Here is a 23,488-nt window from a genome sequence, read left to right on the forward strand (position 1 = left end):
GAGATGCTGCCAATATCCTGACACCTGCCAAAGCTTCCAGCAAAGGAAAAAGAAACACTGGATACCAAATGACTCAAATGTTTCTGGTTGTGGGAGAACTCTCTGATGTTCCAAAATCTTTTTTTTCCAAAATCTTAAACTACACTCATTTCATGTACCTTGTACTCTTGCCTTTTATTCTTCCTCAAGTAGTTCTTTACTGCAGGGTGTCTTTGTTCTTTGGTGCAGATGTGGTGTGCAATTTTTAAAAATCTAAATCATTTAATTTGTTTAAGGAGTTTTGTTTCAGGAACGTTTATTGCTTTCGAATAACAAGAATAACAATGATTTAAGATTCAAAAGAATTGGGTCTGTTTTTTTTAATGGTTGATTCATCTTATGGAGAGTTTAGATTTTTTTTATGTTCCAGTTGGCATTTTTTTTCTTGAGCCTAAATTACACTAATATTTACCTCCAAATAGACTCTCATTTTTTGGCATAATTAACACAGATTCTGCAAGGGGGCTGAATTTTTACAAGTCTTGAATACCGAAGGGCAAGGGAGGATGAGGGAGTGACTTCTACAGAAAAATTCCCTGTGAAATCAGCCCCTAACTGGAAGAAATCTGAAGATTTAGCTTCAAAACCTAGAATTTGAATTTGATTTTTTTCATACTTGATAAGCACTTAAAATCTCCTGAGCCAAAAGCAAGGTATTTCCCAAAAAACTCCAGAGCTCAAAATTTAAAACTGTCTACTGTAGTCTGTAGTGTTCAGTTCTTTTCCCCCAATCTTTGATGAATTTGAGAATATTCCTACCTTTGTTCATTTTAACTGAGAGAGAACCTGCTCAAGATCCTATAAACATCTATTTCACTCTAGAGTCAAAAGGAGATCAAAGCATTTTCGGGGAAGGAAAGGGAAAAATTTGTGAACAGAAGGGCAAGTTCCCAGAAGCCCTTAGATGAGACCCATCAGCTCACAATCCTTTGAGACCTATTGATACTACCTTGGAGACATTCTTGTTGAAATGATTGGACTGCGTAAAAAATAAATGTTTGGCAAACAATTATTTTCGTCTGTTTTGATTATGCATCAAATCATGACATCTGTTGGTCTGTAACGATATAAGTTCCCACTAAGAAGTATTTGGCTACTATTATCCATGTCTAAATAGGAAAAAGGGAGGAGAAAAACTATTTTCCCCAACCATTTTTCCCTATTAGGTTGAACCCTATGTTATTTCCATCCCCAAGCTATACAATTCTCTTTCCAAAGGCTTTTATTCTTAACCCCACAGCTTTCTGTGTCCTTTCTTGCAGTGACTCACTGGTCATGGCATTATTATTTGTATAATGTCATGGACTAGTGTTTGTTAATATTTCCTTCTAAGGCTACAGCAGCTTCTTGGTTTCTGAAGTCTGATAAGCCAATAGTAACAAATGGCCTGAAAGTCCAGCTCAGTATTATAGAAATTGTAGATGACCTGTTGATTTAAGCAACATAATCCATGAGGTGACTTAGTCAGAAGATGCTTATACCAATCAGGCCAAGGTATCAAATTGTTATCTAATAATCCAAATACCTCTGTATCACCTGCTGAAGTCTATATTTAGTATCCATACCTTAGTAACTAGGAATAAGTCCAAGAAGGCCCTGATCCAGGATAGAACCATTTCTAATTGTGAGGGTCATGGATGAGAAGATGTTCTAAGTTATAGGCACTTAATATTTTTGATCAATGGTACAAACAATAAAGCTAAGCCTGCAGCTCCTGAGAATTGTTCTGGTAAAGTAACATTTTCTGCAAGGAACACCAGCCTTTCTCTCACTTTAACACAAATAGCAGATGCCCACCAAGGATAGAACCTGGGAATCCCCTGACGCTACCTTGAAACTTCATCTCTTTCAAATGATTTCTAACTGCAAAACTGTTTTCCCCTTAAGGTAAGTATAAGCTTTTCTTTATTTAAGGATCTTCACAGGGGCGCCTGGGTGGCTCAATCAGTTGGGTGTCAGACTTTGGCTCTGGTCATGATCTCACAGTTCATGGGTTCAAGCCCCACATCAGACTCTGTGCTAACAGCTCAGAGACTAGAGTCTGCTTTGGATTTTGTGTCTCCCTCTCTCTCTGCCCGTTCCCTGTTCTCTCTCTCTCTCCCTCTCTCTCTCAAAAATAAACATTAAAAAAATGTTTTTTAAGGATCTTCACAGAAACCCTGGAAAAGTCTTACTGGTTTTCCCCAGGATCCTCTCAATGGGCACTCATCTCAGAGCCTCCTTATAAATGTCAGCCCCAGGATACTCCTGAAATATACACTCATCATCTAAGCAAGAGCTCAACTATAATAAAAACAATCAAATCCCTTCAGACTTCTTGTAGCACTTTACAAGATGAGGAAAGAGGTTCCAAAGAAGAAAGTACTGTTTCATCAGTTATAATAACATGTAGTTAAAAAAAAAAAAAAACAGCCAGTTCATGCCCTATGGCTCCTTTTTTAGTTGCTGGCAAGCCAGTCTTCCTACTCACCTGGATAATGCACATGTATAGACAGAACCTTGAGGCTGTTGGGCAACTGGCTGCTTAACTGTAAACTGGGAGCTCTATTAACATTACCTTGGCTGATGGGGTGCCTGGGTGGCTCAAGTCAGTTGGGCATCCGACTTCAGCTTAGGTCATGATCTCATAGTTCATGAGTTCAAGCCCCATCTTGGGCTCTGTGCTGACAGCTCAGAGCCTGGAACCTGCTCTGTATTCTTTGTCCCTCTCTCTCTCTGCCCCTCCCCAGCTGAGGCTCTGTCTCTCCCTCAAAAATAAATAAAAACATTTAAAAGAACAACAACAACAAAAACATTACCTTAGCTGCTGCTGGGGAATGGGGTTGACAGTTTAATACATATGCTCTGTGATGAAAAAGCTAATTTCCATGTTATGTGCTGAATTATGTCCCCTCTATGGGTTTATATGTTGAAGTCCTAACCCTCAACATGTTAGAATGTAATCGTATTTGGATATACAGTATTTGAATAGGCAATTAAATTGAAATGAGGTCATTAGGTGGGCCCTAATCTGATATGAATGATGTCCTTATAAGAGGAAATTTGGACACAAACACAGAGGGAAGATAATCTGAGAACACAGGAAGAAAATGGCTGTCTACAAGCCAAGGATAGAGATCCTTGGAACAGATCCTTCCCTCACGGCTCTCAGAGGAAATGAACCCTCCCAACACCTTCATCTTATACTTCTAATGTCCGGAACTGTAAGAAAACAAATTTGTGTTGGTTAAACCACCCAGTCTGGGCATTTTGTTATGATAGCACTAGCAAACTAACACAATGGAAGGTGAGGTTATATTGCTAGGGTAACATATCTGTATTGTAATTATAATGATCTTTATCCTTTGACATTGTACAAGCAGATCCTGTTTCCTTAAAGACACTACTGTGGTTCGTTTTGTTTTGTTTTTTAATTTTATTTTAGAGAGAGTGCAAGTGGGGGAGAAGCAGAGAGAGAGGGAGAGAGAGAATCTCAATCACGTTGCATGCCCAGCACAGAGCCCAATACAGGGCTGAATCCCGTGACCCTGGGATCATGACCTGAGCCAAAACCAAGAGTTGAACACTCAACCAACTGAGCCACCTACGCACCCCTCAAAGGCACTATTTTATTAAATCTGCCATAGTTGCTATGGTGCAGTGGAAACAATGCTACAAGGAATCAGGTTCATTCGTTCATTCAGCAAATATTGAGTTCTTGCTATGTGCAAGGCTTTCTAAGGCAATGTGCATACAGTAGCGAAATAGTCCTTCTCACCTGTTCCTTCATTTAACTGTCTATGTGTCCTTGTGCAAGCCACTTAAGCTTTCTGGGCCTTATTTCATGTTTCAAACTATTAGGTTGAAATATCCATCACCAAGGTTATTCGTAGGACTGAAAAAAAATTACTTTAATTCTAATGTTCACTTTGTTCGACTAAAAGTCTAAAAGCAACGCAAATAATGTCTCATCCCAGCCTCTACTTTGAGCTAAGAGAAAGCAGGAAAAAGAACTGATGGTGATCATCAGAGCCTAGTTCCAGCTTCAAAGATCTTTCCTTTCTAGACAATCAGATCTGAACTTCCTTCCCTCTATCATCCCTGTTCCTCTCAAAAGTGCTTTCCTTTCATCCCAGGTTTATTCACTGAGGGAGAAGACCCTAAGCCTACCCCACTTTCTATGATCCTAGAACCACACATATACATTTAATTACTCCCATATGTTTCAGAGGAGAAAACGAAGTCCTGAAACTTGGTTTCACTCAAAGTAAAAGTCAGTGGCCATTATTTAAGTATGAACCCATCTCTGCTTGATCTTCTGCACTAATTACATATTGCTACTATTTTCATTCAGTCATAGTAATTAGTCTGTTGAGCAAGTGTACTGGTAATATAAGCCACTGAAGATTATGATCTATGTAATATGTAATAAGCACGTTTCCCTTGTTAAAGAGCTGACAGTCACATGCAATAACCTGAAATTAATGCAAAACATAGATTTCTGAGTAGGTTATTTTCTGAGCCCTCAGGACATCTATGGCAAATATTCAAATTACAAAAACTTTTAAAACTTTGATTTCTATTTGTCATCACTCCGCTAAAAATGGGTGTGGCATTTTCTGCAAGATAAAGTTTAAGATCTTCAGTTTGGAATGTAAGGCCCTCCACATTCTAGAGATAATATACCTTTTAACTCTGGCCCCCTCAATATCCCTTGAACCTACTATGTTGTTAAAAGCAGACTAGCCTAGGGGCACCTGGGTGGCTCAGTCGTTGAGCATCCAACTTGGGCTCAGGTCATGGCCTCACAGCTCAGGAGTTCAAGTCTCACATAGAGCTGGCTGCTGTCAGCACAGAGCCTGCTTTGGATCTTCTGCCCCCCTCTCTCTATGCCCCTTCCCCACTCTACACTCTCTCTCCCAAAAAAATAAATCTTAAAAAAAAAAACAGACTACTCTAAGTTGTCATCAGGATATCTTATGATTGTCCTTCGTTCAAAACCTTATTGGCATAATTTTATCTGTTTGGAATACCTAACTCCCTGTCTACCTGGACCATTTCTACTCAGTTTAGAAGACCCAGGCTGAGTCCCACCTCTTCCCTAAAATCTTTCCTAAGCACTCTGATACATATTCACTGAGGTTCTAAAATATCTATTATCTTTACTAGTCATTAATTGTTTACAACATCTGCCTTAGTTGGCTTTATCCTTGCTTCATCTCCAACTAGATTGTAAAGACCACGCAAACAGAGACTACAATTTGGAATTCTTGATTTTTTATAGCCTTTCCATGGTAAACAATAATTAATAGAACTCTATGAAATTCTAATGAAATATATGGACTGTCTCACTAGAAAAGTATACATACTCAAAAATTTCACCTAGGATTTCAAAAGTTCTTAGTCCCTATGAAGCCTTCTTAACTTTATGCTAAGAAACCTGGCCCAAGGAATTGTGAGAATTAGATGCATAATGTAAGAATTCAATAAATATTTGTCACATGAATCACTATAACCCTTATAGTTCTTTTAGTCCAAGGTTCCTACTACCCATCTAACCTATCATTCATTTCTTCCTCCTAAATACCAAAGTCCTAAGTCCTTTCTTGTATTTTGAAAATTCCTCAATCTTGGGCATTACTGAATGTTCATGAAGGGGAGAGAAAGGTTGGGTGGGGTTAAGGACACAAGGCAGGATTTTATAAAGTAGGAGAATTGAGCAGGTGTAAATGCTGATGGGAAGGAACCCATAAAGAGAAATTGCAGTATAGAAAAGAGAGGGGAAATATCAAAATAGAAAATTTCCTGAGAAAGCAGGAAAAAACAGGACCCAGAGAGAAAAAGAGATTAGGCTTAGATGGATACCTTTTCTGATATAACAGAAAGAAACCATCCATATAAATAGGTGCCAGTAAATTTGTAGTTTGGTGGAAGGAAGTTAAGAATTCTCATCTGATTACTTTTACTTTCTTTACGAAGTAAACAGGCAGGACCATCTTCCAAGAGTAAGGAAGGTGGGGTGACTGGGGAGATGTCAGATAACCAAAGGGCATGGAGATGGTTTAAAATAACTTGTATTGGGGTGCCTGGGTGTCTCAGTCGGTTGAGTGTCCGACTTTGACTCAGGTCATGATCTCACAGTTCGTGGGTTCGAGCCCCGCATCAGGCTCTGTGCTGACAGCTCAGAGCCTGGAGCCTGCTTTAGATTCTGTGTCTCCCTCTCTCTCCCTGCCCTTCCCTGCTCATGCTCGCTCTCTCTCTCTCTCTCTCACTCTCTCTCTTTCAAAAATAAACAAAATTAAAATGTATATATATAACTGGTGTATTACAAAGCTGTAGTGATCAAAATACTATAGGACTGGCACAAAATAGACACATTTTGTCCGGAAAACCAGACAGCAACCTGTGAAAGAATGAAACTGGACCACTTTCTTACATCATACACAAAAATAAATTCAAAATGGATGAGACACCTAAATGTGAGATCTAAAACCATAAAAATCCTAGAAGAGAACAAAGGCAGTAACTTCTTTGACATTAGTCATGGCAACTTCTTTCTAGATATGTTTCTTGAAGCAAGGGAAACAAAAGCAAAAATAAACTATTAGGACTACATCAAAATAAAAAGCTTCTGCATGCTGGAGGAGACAATCAACAAAACTAAAAGGCAATGTACAGAAGGGGAGAAGATCTTTGCAAATGACATATCCAATAAAAGGCTAGTATCAAAAATATATAAAGAACTTATAAAACTCAACACCCCAAAACAAATAATCCAATTAAAAACTGGGCTGACGGCCAACAGATACATGAAAATATGTTTAACACCACTCATCATCAGGGAAACACAAATCAAAACTACAATGAGATATCATCTCACACCTGTCAGAATGGCTAAAATCAACAACACAGGAAACAATAAGTATTGGTGAGGATATGGAGAAAAGGAACACTCATGCACTACTGATAGGAATGCAAACTGGTGCTGGCACTTTGGAAAACTGTATGGAGCGTTCTCAAAAAGTTAAAAATAGAACTCTCCTAAGATCTAGTAATCTTTTGAATCTCAGTCCCATTCCTCAGAGAAAGACGTTTTTTTAAAAAAAAATTTGTTGTTCTTCTGGTAGTAATCTCTGATAGTAAAATTTATCCATTTAAAATGATATATTCACTATAAAAAGGGAGAATTTAAATCATTTATACTGCCTCTCTTCTCCTCCCCCATTCTCAGTGTTTATTATTTCATTATTCTGATCTTCTTTTGCCTTTCTAACTCCAAATAATACACTTATTTTTCTTTTTCCATCAACTTCTAACAGTATCACTTCCACTTTTACATTTCCAACCACAACCAAATATATCAGGCATTGTACATACACAGGCTCTAACACTTGGAAACCAGTAAATGTCTACATTGTGTATTAAGCACATAGCCACAGAAGTAAGATTGCCTAAGAGCAAAAACTGGGTTTACCACTTAATCGCTTTGTAGCCTTGGGCAAGACACTTGACCTTTCTTTTCCTCATCCTTGGGGTTCTAGATGAACATTTTGTGGGCCTTTTAAAATCTGAAGTTTCTAGGAAATCTTCATTTAATTTTTTGATAAATTAATCTTTTATCTCCCTGTTTTATCTTTCTAATGTTCCTATTAGTTGGAAGTAGGATCTCCCGAGTTGATTATGTTTCTTATCTTTTTTCCTACCACTTAAATTTCTTTCTCTTTTTGCTCCATATTCTAAAACTGTATTATCCAAGGAGGTAGCCACAGATGAATGTGGGTATTTGCATTTAAGTTTAAATTAATAAATATCAAATAGGGGCGCCTGGGTGGTTCAATCGGTTGAGCGTCCGAATTCAGCTCAGGTCATGATCTCATGGCTCATGAGTTCCAGCCCCACATCTGGCTCTGTGCTGACAGCTCAGAGCCAGGAGGCTGCTTCATATTCTGTGTCTCCGTCTCTCTCCCTGCCCTTCCCCCCACTCGCTCTCTCTCTCAAAAATAAAAACATTTAAAAACCTTTTTTAAATTAATAAATATTAAATAAAAGTAAAAATGTAGTTTCTCAGTCACACTAGCCACATTTCAAGCCACATATAGCTAGTGACTATCACATTGGATAGTGCAAATATCTAAGATTCTATTGGATAATGCCATGCTAAAAGATTTTGTCAACATTGGAAGGTTTGTTTCCATTCTATTGTTCTTTTTAAATTTCAGTTATTTTTTTAATTTCATTTAATTTAACCTAAAAATACCACTTATTCTCTGATTTTTCTTCTCTGTTCTTTTAGAGCATCTTGGTCTTGCCTCAATTAATCTCTTTGAAGTATATTAATTAGAGGGTTTTTTTTTTAATTTATCTTCTTTCTGAATTATATCTACTCTATTTCCTCTGGAATCAGTTTTTATCTGGAATCCATTTATCATGTTCTTATTTTTCATGCTGCTGATTTATTAATATGCCTGATTATTTAGTATATTCTTTATATCAGTTAAAACATCTGAGTTTCTTCTGATTGGTATACATAGGTCTGTTTTCACACCAACTCTCTTATATGAATGGGGACTTATGGCAGGCTGGAGGAGAAACCTGTGAATTTGCAGAGGCTGTCAGGCTTCAAACCTGCCCCTTCCCCTGCATCCCCATCTAATGTGAGAGGGTTTTCCCAGAGCAACACTGACACTAGATACCTTAGCTCTCAGTCCATCTATTAATCAACAAATATGACAGAGCACCTACTATAGTCCAGATCCTCATTCAGCTTCTAAGGATAATATAGAAAGTAAGATACAGAGTCCTGCCCTCAAGGAGTTTACATTTAACATTTCTAATAATTTTGTTCAATTTCTTTAGGGAAGAGCCATTTGGGGTCTTGCTAGGAAGGTTAGGTAGCATATGCCCAGAGGTCTATGTTCTGTGCTCTAAATAGAAGAGGGAGATGGGAATGGCCACTGAGATAGAAGTTCCTCGTATAAACTCCCAATTACTTTCCCTATGTAAAGCTCCACTTCCCACTCCCACCTCCATCATATCTGCTAATTCTAAGTCCAGACCTTCTCCAGATTCTGATGCCAGAACCGCCTTCACCTCTGATCCTCCTTCATAACACATTCTGGGCTGTGCCATTCTCCATTTGTTTCTATTATGAACATTCAATCATCCACTTTTCAGCTTCCACAAATTTCCTAAATCTAAGCTGTAATTCTCCAGCTCTGTTTATAATACTGGTTCATTTTTTAATTCTTGTGTATTTTTATTTTAGAGGATTCCAAGAGAGACATAAGAATACATGGTTGTTCAGTCCATCATCATCTTGAACACTTTTATAATAAGTAAAAAAGATAATGAAACCATATCTATAAGCTGAAGTCTTCTTTTTCGCTTGCTGCATTTTCCATATTACAGAGAATCATTAAAAATTGCTTTCTTTGCCATCTTTGCCAAAGTAGCCATCATAGAACTTTTATTTGGAGCTTTCATTGAAGACCTTAGTTGTGACCTTGAAAAGTAAGTGGCTAGGGGCACCTGGGTGGCTCAGCCAGTTAAGCATCTGACTTCGGCTCAGGTCATGACCTCGAGTTCTTGAGTTTGTGCCCCGTGTTAGGGTCTGTGCTGACAGCTCAGAGCCTAGAGCTTGCTTCAGATCCTGTGTCTCCTCTCTCTCTCTGCTCCTCCCCTGCTTGCACTCTGTCTCTCTTTTAAATAAATTAAAAACATTTTTTTAAAGTAAGTGGTTCTTTTTTTTTTTTAAGTTTATTTACTTTGAGCGAGAAAGAGAGAGAGAAAGGTGGGGAGGGGCAGCGAGAGAGGGAGAGAGAGAATCCCAAGCAGGCTCCACACTGTCAGTGCAGAGCCAGATGCCAGGCTCGAACTCATGAATCACAAGGTCACTACTTGAGCCGAAACCAAGAGTCAAATGCTCAACTGACTGAGCCACCCAGGCACCCCAAAAAGTAAGAGAGTCGGAAACATAGTTCTTTATTAATCAATTTCTTTTCACCCCTGTTTCTCTTTCTCCCTTTCTTCACGATCCCTACACAAAATTAGAAGAGAGAGAACATCACAGAGGGACCACGAGAGACATCTTTTTAGAAAAAGAAAGGCAGTTTGGGTCTTTTCTTCGGTAATAGTAGAGTTGTTTGTGGTCTATTGTATAGCAGTCTAAATAATTTTTTTAACAAAACATTATTCTTACCCTTCTCCTCCCATCTCTCTCTTGCTTCTGCCATCTCTTGAGTCACTACCCACCCAGAAGTAGGGATAGTAATTAAATGGTCTTAAGTAAGCACTGAAAAAATAGGAATGCCTATAAAAGGGCTAGGAAGCCAGGCCTTACATTGTTCAAGATCCAAACCTGACCTTCTAAAGAGAAACTATAACCTAAAAACATAGACATTTAGGGTTGGAAGAATCCTGTGCCCTTCACCGTAAGCCACTCTAGCTTTTCCTCCTGCTGTGGTAGGACTCTACCATGACCTAGCCAATGGACTGTGATTCAGCCTCTGACAGTTCCAGTGACAGGGATCTCATTACTTTAGGAGCAGTGTGTATCATTGCCAGACAATACTGCTCCTTGTAGATATCTTAATAAAACTAAAGACTTCTTTTTAGAAAATGTCAGTCATTGATTCTAGCTCTATTCTCTGGCATTACACAGAATAAGGAACTCAAGATAGTGGAGATACCATGAACTCAAAGATATATTCTTGAGGCATTTCCATTCTAAATCTGGGCTTGCCATTTACTGGGCACATGGCCATAGGCAAGTTACTTACCAGCTAAAAGCCTTAACTTCCTGATCTGCTAAAAGAGGATAACTACCTAAAAGGTATATAAGAACTTAAGTCAGACAGCCAAATAGAGTACCTGACATATCACAAGTATTCAATGAATATAAGTTCCTTTCTCTTATCACCTCATTCCTCATCCCCATGAAAACCCTTCAAATATTTGAAAACAGTCATTAGGTTTCCTCTAAGTCTTTCTTTCCAATCCAGCCTTGAAGATACTCCATTTCCTTCAACCACTTCTCATGAGACTAGCCTATATGACCTCCAGGGCAGGAAGACAGAACTTACTCAACTTTTTTTTTTTAACAGTGATTTTTCATATTTTATTTCTTTGGACATTCTAGAATGATAAAAGATAATTTTTGCAATTGCCCACTATACAGATTGTTTGATTTACCTGATTACCCAATTTTTGATGAGTCAAAATAAAAGGCAATATACTTTATTAAACTGAAATATTTTCTATATTTAATACTTTATTGTTGCTTTAATGTCTGTATTTTTAATGAAAAATAACTGTATTTCTCAAAATAAAAATCTCAAAAAGAATGGCCTTGCTTTATACTTGCAAATTTCTTTAATGTTTGGCTTTAAGTTAGCTGGATTCTCATATTTACATTTTCTTTTCTTTTTTAATTTGTTGGGTTTTTTTTTTTTTTTTAATTTACATCCAAGTTAGTTAACATAGAGTGTTAACTCAATGAAGATTTCAGGAGTAAGAATCCAGTGATTCATCACCTACATATGTAACACCCAGTGCTCATCCCATTAAGTGTCCTCCTTAATCCCCTTGCCCATTTAGCCCATCCCCCCACCCAAACCCCTCCAGCAACCCTCAGTTTGTTCTCTGTATTTAAGAGTCTCTTATGTTTTGTCCCCCTCCCTGTTTTATATTATTTTTGCTTCCCTTCCTTATGTTCATCTGTTTTATATCTTAAATTTCACATATGAGTGAAGTCATATGATATTTGTCTTGCTCTGACTAATTTCACCTAGCATAACACCCTCTAAGAACTTACTCAACTTTAAACACCCCATTGCCTGGCACAGTGGCTGAGAAATAGCCAGTCGTCAGGAGATGTTGACTGATCAGAATTAAGATGACCTTCACATGCCAACCCCAATTCTCAGGAGGAGGCCTCTGTCTTGTAGGGGAATTCTGAGAAACTTTTTTACAGGCCAGGACTATCAACATGGATTTCCCCTCCCACCCACCCCCAACACTCAGTTCCCTTGTACTTGCTTTGATTGTCAGAAAGATCAGAACAAGGTTTTGCTCAATATCGATGCTTCCCTTAGCCAGTCTTCTTGTAAAATTACCCCCATCTCCACCCCTCCATTCTCTTGGTCTTTGCCTTTTATGCTTGTCTTCATGGGTCTGTTTCTTACATCCCTTTACAAACAGGCAAGAATGTTTTAAAACATACTCGGTTCTCTTTTTAAATATATAATAAAATAACCAAATATAATTCTGCTATTAAATATTCTCTGTGAAGAGGGACCCAGATCTAAAAGGTAATAAAAATATTTGCCAGTTTAGCATCTCAGGTCTCTCCCACCTGTCCTCAGATTGGTGGTTTCTAGGTCTCCCTTTCCCTTCTACAAGAAAGAATACAGGAATATAGATGCCCATTTCTAAGCTCCTTGGATATAAAAATCACCTTTAAAGAGCAGATATCAATCACTTTTTAAAACTAGCACATCCTAGGTAAGCAAAGTTCTGCACACCCAGCAAGATTTTTTTTTTTTTTCCTGACTCTGCCTCTGGGCAAGGAGAGCAGAACATTGAAACACCTCAATCAACTGGTGTCTCCACTCTGGTCACATTGTTCAATGGGGCCTCTATTTTTAAACATATGATTGATACCCATTTGACTGGGTCAAATACAGTCCATCCTGTGGGCAGAGGGAGGAATCAGATGACTTCTGGTGTCCCTGCCAGCCCTATGATTTGACAAACAGAAATATAATTGTGTCCTTAGGTTAAAAAAGAAAAAAAGCCAGCACCACCCTCAAGATTCCTCAAAACTATAACCTGCAAAAGTGAGTAAATGAAACAAGATATCCTCTCTCCTTCCTTCAGATGAGTCTGAAGCTAAGACTTAACTGAAGCTTCTTAAAGAAGGAAATAAAAATAAGAGAAGCTGAGAGTAGACAAGGAAGGGAGACTGGGTTTGATGGTGATGAATCAGGGCATCAGACCCAGAGGGTGTCTCCTTCCTAACTGTGCAATTAGGGACTCAATAAAAGGTTTCAGTGCTTGTTGTCAGCTCACAGCCTGCTGTTCATTTTATTCTACTTGCTCTCATTCGTGAACAAGGTAAGTCTCATAGACCATATGCTTGAGCTTGGATCTCAGCTGCTGCTCTGCTTATCTGGGAGATTGTGTAAGGATTCCAGAGGAGATATACCCCAAGTCTAATTTGACCACTATTGATCCCACTAAACTGGGATCTCCAGCCCCCCACATGAATCTTTGCTTATGAAACTTCTCTGATCATTGTCTTTTTAAAAAAATATAAACTGTATGACATAGGCATGAACATTTTTTAACAAGACATGGGACTCAGAGCTATACTAAAATGAAAATACATAGTCATTTAAATGGTGGGTAAAGACTAAGGGGTCAGGATTCTATTTGTTTTACCAGTGAGTTCACTGAGCCGTGTCTTCTTGGTAAAAATATGTTCCTTCAGCCTGCAGATACAGGGGTTGATTTTCTTGGCATTACTTCTCTTTCATCTATAAGCTTTTCTAACTTTAAAAGTTATGCTTTCCCAAGGTACCTGGGTGGCTCAGTCGGTTACGCGTCCAACTTCGGCTCAGGTCATGATCTCACAGTTTGTGAGTTTGAGCCCTGTGTCGGGCTCTGTGCTGACAGCTCAGACCCTGAAGCTTGTTTCAGATTCTGTGTCTCCCTCTGTCTCCCTCTCAGTCGGTCCCATGTTCATGCTCTGTCTCTCAAAAATAAAAATAAAAACAAATAAAGTTATGCTTTCCTAAGCAGAGGAGTTAGACTGAACCAAGGTAGGAAAAAAACAGGTGGACACTCTCAGATAAGGCTGGAAGGATTGGTCCCACTCTGTTGGCTTCATTTGTGCATTTCAGTACTTACGTTTGTGTTCTTTTTCCACTTCCTTTTGCAATAAAACTTTCTCTGAACACATGAGTGTCGCTGTCCTCCACAATGTGGGGTGAAGTGTCACTTCTAATACCTACTTGTGTCAGATCTGATCTCACTACATTATCCAGTACAAAACTAAATCACTGAAGTTTAGATACTGTATCTTGAGATACAGAATAGAGCAGATGATACCAGTAGAGCAGAGGGAGAGACAGGAAAGAGAACAACCTCGGCATCTCATTCCTGAAAGACCCATCCTAGGAAATGAGCTTTGTTTGTTCTTTCTCACAGTCTCCTGAGTTGGGAAAGATGTCTCGGCTCCTGAGAGATGTCCTCTGTGTAATTGAGACATTCCACAAGTATGCCCGGGAGGCTGGTGATGAGGCAACACTGACCTGCACAGAGCTGAAACGGCTCATCCAGGGCGAGTTTGGGGACGTTCTTCAGGTGAGGTGTTCACAGAGCTGTGGAAATTCTCCCCCACTTACTCTGTCTCCATAATCTATGCAAGATGGGCTTAAGTAATCCCTGCTTGTTTTACATTTGGCTATCAGCTCTCGGTACTCACTGATTTTGAATAACTTTTTCCAGTCTTAACTCCCTATTCTGTGTAATTGCTTAATCAATCTTACAGAGAAAAATGAGGCTTTCCTCTGGGACTATGCTTCAGGAGAGTAGGTTCTGAGAGGTGTCACAAACCATTATACATGCAACTCACAGTGATGTAAAAGCTCCTTCTTAGGGTGCCTGAGTGGCTCAGGCAGTTAAGCTCCTGACCTCAGCTCAGGTCATAATCTCACAGTTGCATGAGTTTGGCTCTGCATCAGGCTCTCTGCTGCCAGCTCAGAGCCCACTTCAGATCCTCTGTTCCCCTCTCTGTGCCCCTCCTCCCACCAAAATGAATAAACATTAAAAAAAAAAAAAAAGCTCTTTCTTAGCATAGCTCTCTAATGAAAAATGGAATCCAGAATCAACAAGTTCTTACTGTTTTGGGAAATTTCACTAGTTCTTAAAGAAGAAGTTTAAAAAAGGGGGGGGGGTGGATTCTTGGGAGCTATGTAGATGCTCAGGGCACTTGACCACATATAAATAGGCTGATTCCTCATTGTGTTTTCATGCAGCCACATGCCATTCTTGCTGTGGAGAGAAACTTGAACCTTCTGGATATCCACAGCAATGGCACCATCAGTTTTGATGAATTTGTTCTTGCAATCTTCAACTCGTTGAACCTCTGTTACCTTGATATACAATCGTTACTAAAATCAGAACTCAGACAAGTGTCTGAACCAGAGAAGAAGCCAAGCGGTATGGATCTTCAGGTCACCAGTGGCACTGACCAGTGGACAGAGCAAACTGCAGCAACTCAAGACAGGGTGGCACCTCCTTCAGAAATGGCATTATCAGCTCAGCTCAGCCCTAAGGAAAGGGGACACAATGGAGTTGACCCACAGGGAAACACCAAGACTTACAAGCTGCTAGTAGAAGCATCTGAGCACAATGACTCTAAGAACCAACACCTGGAGAAAGATCAACGGAGCCAGAAAACAGCCCAAGGTACACCAGCTACAGGAGACAGTGGGGCTCAACTTGAAAGCAACAAGTCAAGAGCAGAATCAGAACAGATCGGCGGTCCCACCAAGGGGAAGGGACAGGATAAGGACAGTCCCAGGGAGGGAGATAAACCAATCAGGAAGCAAAGTAGCACTAAGACAAGAGATCAATTTGGAGAACAGGAAGGGAACCTGAGAACCCAAAGTGATCTACCAGAAAAAACACAGAGGCCTGCCAAAGATCAGGAAGTTGCAGCAGAAAAGGGTATTAAGGAACATTCTAAAACACAAGAACTATCACTGCCAGGAAAAGATGATCCCAGTTCAGAGCACACTGACCTGCCAGAACAAGAAACTGACCAGAAATCCTTGCAGACAGAGAAACCAGTTGAGCCTGAGGATGATGATAGAACATCTGAGAACCAAGAACCAGGAGAGGATGCTGGTAGGACACCACCTGAGACAAAGAATACAGTTGAACCCAGGGATGATGGCAGAACATCTGAGACCCAAGAGCCACCAGCTCAAGAAAAAGAACATGAACCAAAGGACCTGCCTGACCAAGGTGATAGCATAAATGTTTCAGAAACACCTGATGTTAGAGCTGTAAGGAAAGAGAGGAGAGGCTCCAAAGCCCATGGAACAGCAGGGGAAAAAGAAAATGAGAGAAAAATTCAGCTACCAACTCTGGAAGACCAACCACAGGATGGAAAGTATCAGGAACTCCAGGTGTCATCAAAAGGAAGGTTAGAAGGTTCTAAGATCAAAGGGTTAAGCTCACAAAGAGGAAATCAAAACCATCCTGAGATTGAAGGAAGAGTCACTCCAGAAGAGGCAAGACATGCTGAGAAATGCATAGCAGAAGCACTTAAGGACATAAAAAATGCCACTGTAGCAGAAGGGACACCAGGAGCAAGAGAAAGAACACAAGAATTGGAACCACTCAAGAACCAGTCTGGAGAAGAAAATAAGAGGGTCACCAAGACTCATGACAAACCAGTCAAGGAGGACGATGGTTACCAGGGAAAGGATCCTGAGCCCACACTCACACAGAATAATGACAGTTCTCCCGAAACTCCCAATAGCCTGGCTCCAGAGGATGGTGACAGCAGCTCAGAGACTACTGACTTGCCTGTGAAAGAGGATGCCCAGAGTCAAATAGACCCTCTCAGAGAGCCTGTGGAAAGAAGTCACAATAATAACCCAGACCCTGAGAAACAAGTAGCACTGGGTGAGGAAAGAACTCAGGAGGTCATGGTGCCGGCAGTGGGAGAGGATAAGCGGCTCCCCGAGGAACCAGAATGGGCTGCCAGAGAAGATCACAAGAGTCAGGGCTCAGGGACCAAGGGCCCAGGTCCAGCTGTGCACCCTGATGGACATCCAGAGGCACAGGAGTCCACAGCAAGTGGTGAAAACAGAAAGTCGCTGGAGACAGAAATCCCAGGTACCCTGGATGTAGGCTTCACTGACCAGCTTTCCATAAGGCAACTCCCTGCAAAGGAAGACAGCAGTAAAACGCTAAAGGCCCAGAGCCCAAGTACAAAAGGAAAGGAAGGTGGAGCACCAGAGACCCAGGAGGCTCAAGTAAAAAGCCTGGATGAGGACAATTCAGCCTCTCCCAAGACACTACTTGAAAGAGAGGAACCTACAACATTGAAGGAGGATGAAATCCCCCAAGAGTTGGCAGGAGAAGCCAATGACCAACAAAATCCAGCCAAGAAAGGATATGATGCTTCAGTCCCCCAGTCAGGCCTTGAAGAGAAGACACAGATGGACAAAGAGCCCCGTTTTGTGGCGAGGGGTGCAGTCTATGCTAGTCCTCTGTACCAGTACCTGCAAGAAAAGATACTGCAGCAAATGGACATGACCCAAGCAGAGCAGCAAAATCAAGCTCGATCAACCAGAGCATCAAACCCAGATCATCCTATCTCCTTCGATGACAGCCAAGCATTACATTCCACCAGGGAACATCTGCCTGGTACAGATCCTGCCCATGCACAGCAAACATTAGCCCCCCAGGCCTCAGAAGATAAGCAGGACCACCTTCAGGGACAGAACCCAGTACTGCAAAGGGAGGCAAGCACCAAAAAGCAATGAATCGTTATCACGATTGCAGGTGAAGTTCCAAGGAACTTCATGCATCTTAACATGTCCCAGGCTTCTTCCCTCCCAACCACCCTAGTGTTCACATACACACATGCAGATGCAGATTAATAATAATCTTTTAAATTCCCTTCCTGGGTTTCCACAAATGCAAATAAGAAAGTATTCAGCAGTGGGAGCTGCCACCAAAGAAATATCACACCAAACATGCTACCATATGATGCTACTTCCAAGTAACAAAATGGATTTTCTCGTGACACAATTTATCGCAATTTACCTGTCACTAAAAATAGAAAAATTCCTTTCATATTTTTAACAGATGATGATTTCCTCAGTTGATTCATTGGCTTTTTATAATGTGACAACAGTGAGTACGAGACTCCTCAATACCACCTTATAATCATAAAATATCACTAATTCATAGATGCAGATTATTCTGCTTCATATTTCCTAACAGATTTCAAGTTTATCCTAAAACTGTATCCTTCAAGATAATCTCAGATATTGCCATAACTTAAAATAATTTTTCTAGCACCCAATCAGAGTAGATTCGTGACTCTTTGCTAATGTCTGAGTGCAACTAAATCTATGCCATAGATTCATTCATTCATTGATTCAGCAAACTTCTATTAAATCCCACTCCTTACACAGAGTTTTCAGAGTGTCTGGCTCAAATAAGCAATCAGAATAATTATCAAGGAGAGAGAGTATACAAATCTAACATATGCCTGATTCCATAAGAAGCTCTTAGAACCTATGATCCACTAAGTCTATAAAATGTTTACCCATATGGTTTGCTGACAGCATTGTATCAAAATTAGCAAATAAATGACCTTATAATCAATATCTTTTGTTCATTCTTTTTTTTCCCCCTTTATTCGCCATCTAGCCCTGAAGACACTGATCAGAAACAAAAACAATCTTAGATTATTTTAAAAGACTGTAATTGGGGCGCCTGAGTGTCTCAGTCGGTTGGGTGTCCCACTTCGGCTCAGGTCATGATCTCACGGTTTGTGAGTTTGATCCCCACATGGGCTTCTGGGCTGACAGCTCAGAGCCTGGAGCCTGCTTCAGATTCTGTGTCCTTCTCTCACTCTGCCCCTCCCTCTGTCTCTCTCTCTCTCTCTCTCAAGAATAAATTAAAAAAAAAAACATTAGAAAAGACTGTAATTAAAGGATGATGTCTCAGAGGATGAGGCCCAGGAAAGGAATAAAATAGATATCATATTATGTTTCCTGAATCCAAAATGCCCCATCTCCCATTGCATCCTGCTTTTGAGTTTCTTCCACTTCATCTCACACCTCTTCCATAATTTAAAATTCTCCTATATTTCTTCCGCCTCCAACATCTTCAGCTCTCTTCACTCTACCTTTGAACATGAATGAATATCCCTATCTAAAAATTTTTTTAATGTTTATTTACTTTTGACAGAGAGAGAGAGACAGAGCATGAGCAGGGGAGGGGCAGAGAGAGAGGGAGACACAGAATCTGAAGCAGGCTCCAGGCTCTGAGCTGTCAGCACGACACGGGGCTCGAACTCACAGACCGCGAGATCATGACCTGAGCCGAAGTCGGACGCTCAACTGACTGAGCCACCCAGGCACCCCATGAATATCCTTATCTAAAAAAATATATATGCACTCTAATGACCAAGAGACATAAGCCAACTCACAAAAAAGAAAGATATATACTAGAGCTTAAACTAACCAGCCTTTTTCACAAGCAACAGGCAATATGTATCAGGAACCACAAAAATGGCAAAGGGTATAAATAATAGATTTGCAAAAGAAGCTATACATATGGCCAATGAATGCATGAAATCCTCACTAGACTTTAAGGAAATGCAAATTAAAAATAGTTTTTTCAAGAGGCACCTGGGTGGCTCAGTCAGTTAAGCGTCTGACTTCAGCTAAGGTCATGATCTCATGGTTCGTGAATTCGAGCCCCACATCAGGCTCTGTGCTGACAGCTCAGAGCCTGGAGCCTGCTTCAGATTCTATGTCTCCCTCCCTCTCTGCCCCTTCCCTGATCTCTCTCTCTCTCTCAAAAATAAATAAATATTAGAAAAAAAATTTTAAGTAGTTTTTTCACTTGTCAAGTTATTAAACGTTATTTGTTTCTTTTTAATAACCACACAGTGATTAGAGAAACAGGAGCTTTGAAATACAAATGGTAGATGTATAAATGAGTAAAACTTTCAAGATGGCAATTCAATAATATGCACAAATAGGGGCTCCTGGGTGGCTCAGTTGGTTCAGCATCTGACTTCAGCTCAGGTCATGATCTTGCAGTCTGTGAGTTCGAGCCCCATGTTGGGTTCTGTGCTGACAGCTTAGAGCCTGGAGCCTGCTTCTGATTCTGTCTCTCTCTCTCTCTCTCTCTCTCTGCCCCTCCTCTGCTCATGCTCTGTCTCTCTCACTCTCAAAAAATGAATAAATGTTAAAAAAATAATATGCACAAAAATATTATTAAATATTTCTCAGATGGCATTATAAGGAAATAATCAGGGATGTGTATAAAAATTCATCTACAAAGGTATTAGTCATAGTGTGTTACAGACAGAAAAAACAGAAATAACCTAAATGTCCATCATTATAGGAATGGTTAACTAAATTATGGTTACTGGATACTGTGGAATGCCAAAAAGCGCAACTGGCGGAAACCTAGAGGCATTGACAATAGGGTGTGCAGAAGATTCAAGGGCCAGATCTTGATGCCCAACATTGGTTACGGGAGCAACAAGAAAACAAAGCACATGCTGCCCAGTGGCAGCATTAGAAATTATGAGGTAAGATTTTCTTTAATTGAGAAATGATTCATAAAATACTAAGCTTTGAAGGATTATAAAATTGTATATGGAGTATGATTCTCTTAAAGATTAACAAATAAATATGGGGCGCCTGGGTGGCGCAGTCGGTTAAGCGTCCGACTTCAGCCAGGTCACGATCTCGCGGTCCGTGAGTTCGAGCCCCGCGTCAGGCTCTGGGCTGATGGCTCGGAGCCTGGAGCCTGTTTCCGATTCTGTGTCTCCCTCTCTCTCTGCCCCTCCCCCGTTCATGCTCTGTCTCTCTCTGTCCCAAAAATAAATAAACGTTGAAAAAAAAAAATTAAAAAAAAAAAAAAGATTAACAAATAAATAAATAGGCAGACTATGAGACCAAAATCTTAATAGTAGTTATCTCTAAGTAGGGCAACTGTAATGACATTTATTTCCTGATTTAAGATTTTCTTCATTTTCCAAATTTTCTGTAATGAAAACGCAATACATTTGCAATCCCAAAAATAAATGCTATTTTAATAACTAATTATAACCTTTAAATCTAGTCTCAAGAAATAATGTAAAACAGAAAAAAATGTTCTTCAAGATGTTCACAACATCGTTATTTTTGTAATAAAAAGTACATAAAACCAAATTTTTAATAGCTTATAAATAGCATCAAATATCCCTTTGATGTGAAAAAAAATATCCCTTTGGTGTTAAAAAAATGCCTTTTATAACATTTATTCATTTTTGAGAAACAGAGTGTGAGTGGGTGAGGGGCAGAGAGAGAGGGAGACACAGAATCTGAAGCAGGCTCCAGGCTCTGAGCTGTCAGCACAGAACCCAACGTGGGGCTCGAACTCACAGAACGCAAGATCATGACCTGAGCTGAAGGCAGACACTTAACTGACTGAGCCACCCAGGCACCCCTGATGTTTATATATACTCTCTAAAATGTGCATTTATGAAGCATCTGCATCATATGGAAAATCCGTTATGTGGAAAAGCATGATACCATCTGTGCTTACAGCAGGATATCGACAATATATATGATGAAGAGAAAATATACCTAAGTATCTACAATGTTCATCTCTTGGTGATAGAATTACAAGTGACTTTTTCCCCTTCTTTCTAAATTTCTATATTTTCTGTGTTGAGTATATCTGATTTATTTTATAAGAAAAAAATTGAAAAATAAATAATAGTTTTTTAAACATTCTCTTCACATTCTAGCAACCATTCAATTTTTCTCTCCCTCTCTCTGCCCTCTGTTCTATCCTTAATACAAAGCAATGCTTTGTTCCATCATCCAATAAAAATTATTCCTCTGAAGAGGGCATTGCCCTCCATCTGACAAGCCTAGCAACCTCTAACCTCCATGTTTTCAGACCTCGTGTGGCTGATAACTGCCTCTCAATTCCCCAGTCCTTCCCCACCTCCTGTGGGTTCTTCTCAACCAATTCACAAGACTATGGGTTATTTCCAAGGGTTTTTTTTTTCTGGACTTTCTCTCTCTGAGAACCTCTCCCTGGCCCAGTTACTAGTGTCTCTTCCACAGTGGTGTTTCAACTCACCTTGTTCAGATTTGACTGTGCAATTCAATCCAGTTTATGCAATTGCTCACAAGATATGACCCCTGAGACTGCCAACCACTCCCCATTAAACTGGCTTGTCTTCTCAATTTCCCTCATTCTGTCCTCTCCATCCCCATTCTATCAGGCTTCAAAGGCACAAACTTTGGAATCATCATTTACCTTATTTCTCTTATTCTCCATATCTAATCCACTACAATATTTCCATAGTAGTCCTTAAACCAATTTTCCAGATCCATCTTCCATTCTCTGCTCCCTTTGGGACTTCAAATACCCTCCACCTAAAATAATGTCTCTCCCTCCCCTTTTACTGAATGCCCAAATCCTGCCCATCCCATGGGATCCAACTTCAATGTCACTTCATTCATTCATTCCAAAATTGTTACTAAAAGATTTATGTTAGGGGCGCCTGGGTGGCTCAGTCGGTTAAACCGCCAACTTCGGCTCAGGTCATGATCTCGAGGTCCGTGAGTTTGAGCCCTGCGTGGGGCTCTGTGCTGACAGCTCAGAGTCTGGAGCCTGTTTCAGATTCTGTGTCTCCCTCTCTCTGACCCTCCCCCGTTCATGCTCTGTCTCTCTCTGTCTCAAAAATAAATAGACGTTAACCAAAAAAAAAAAAAAAAAAAAAGATTTATGTTAGTACCAAATACTGGGTGAAGAATTTGAAATACATAAATGACAAGTAGGTACTCTCTACCTTGGAGCTTACATTCTACTGATGGAGGGGAGAGACAAACAGCAGATAAGGACAACCATAAATAAACAAGATAATCCCAGACAATAAAGCAAGGTAGCATGATAGAGAGGGACAAGGGCGCAGGAAGGCAGAGGCAGGTAGAAGTGCTGCTAGAGAAGACTACTTGAACCTTTCCTGACGCCCAGCCAAACGGACGCTGTCTTCTTATGACTCCATAGTCTTTACTTGTGCCTCTTTTTCAGGTTTCCTTCTATGACTCACAGTCATGGGTGAACTTCTCTTAGCTCTCCTCTCAGACTATAAGCTCCTTGATGGCAAGGTTCACGATTTACACATCTTGCTATCCTTCATTAGCATGGAGTTTAGCACCAAATGTGTAGTATGACTTCAACAACTGTTAAGGGGCGCTGGGTGGCTCAATCACGTTAAGTGCCCAACTCTTGATTTCGGCCCGGGTCATGGTCTCACAGCTCATGAGATCAGCCCCACATCATCAGGCTCGTGCTAACAACAGCACAGAGACTGCTTGGGATTCTCTCTCTCCTCTCTCTCTGCTTCCACCACCCCCAGTTCATGTGTTTGCTTGCTCTGTCTCTCAAATAAATAAACTTAAAAAATAAGTGTTTGTTGAATAAGTAAATAAATCCAGATAATCACTGCAACAGCCTCTTTGCTGGGCCCCCTGCTCCCAGTCCATCCCTCATTTAATCACTCATGAATTTTGCAAAACATTGTTTTCATCTCCTCTCTCTCTGTTCAAGACCTGTCAGTGATGCCTCACACTTTCCTCTGTGCCACATCAAGTCTAAACTGATCAGACTCTATAATCTTTCCCTCCAATTATAATTT

The 23,488-nt window shown here is 40.2% G+C and overlaps 1 protein-coding gene across 1 annotated transcript; it reads left to right on the forward strand.

The window, feature by feature from the left end:
* Positions 1–14,244: 14,244 nt before the first annotated feature.
* On the forward strand, positions 14,245–17,582 carry TCHHL1 (trichohyalin like 1). The gene is made up of 2 exons (XM_047083569.1): positions 14,245–14,382; positions 15,057–17,582. Exons 1-2 carry the CDS (start codon positions 14,245–14,247, stop codon positions 17,580–17,582), a joined length of 2,664 nt encoding a protein of 887 aa, XP_046939525.1.
* Positions 17,583–23,488: the final 5,906 nt, after the last annotated feature.

Source organism: Lynx rufus, unplaced genomic scaffold, assembly GCF_022079265.1.
Source record: "Lynx rufus isolate CCGP_SWC_20201006 ecotype Redwood Valley unplaced genomic scaffold, mLynRuf1.p SCAF_2, whole genome shotgun sequence".
Classification (NCBI taxonomy): domain Eukaryota; kingdom Metazoa; phylum Chordata; class Mammalia; order Carnivora; family Felidae; genus Lynx; species Lynx rufus.

What these genes read in the sequence shown, in the direction of transcription:
- TCHHL1 (XM_047083569.1), top strand. Translation starts at nt 14,245, where the DNA reads ATGTCTCGGCTCCTGAGAGATGTCCTCTGTGTAATTGAGACATTCCAC. An exon ending in AGTTTGGGGACGTTCTTCAG is followed by an intron (nt 14,383 to 15,056) that starts GTGAGGTGTTCA and finishes GTTTTCATGCAG; the next exon opens with CCACATGCCATTCTTGCTGT.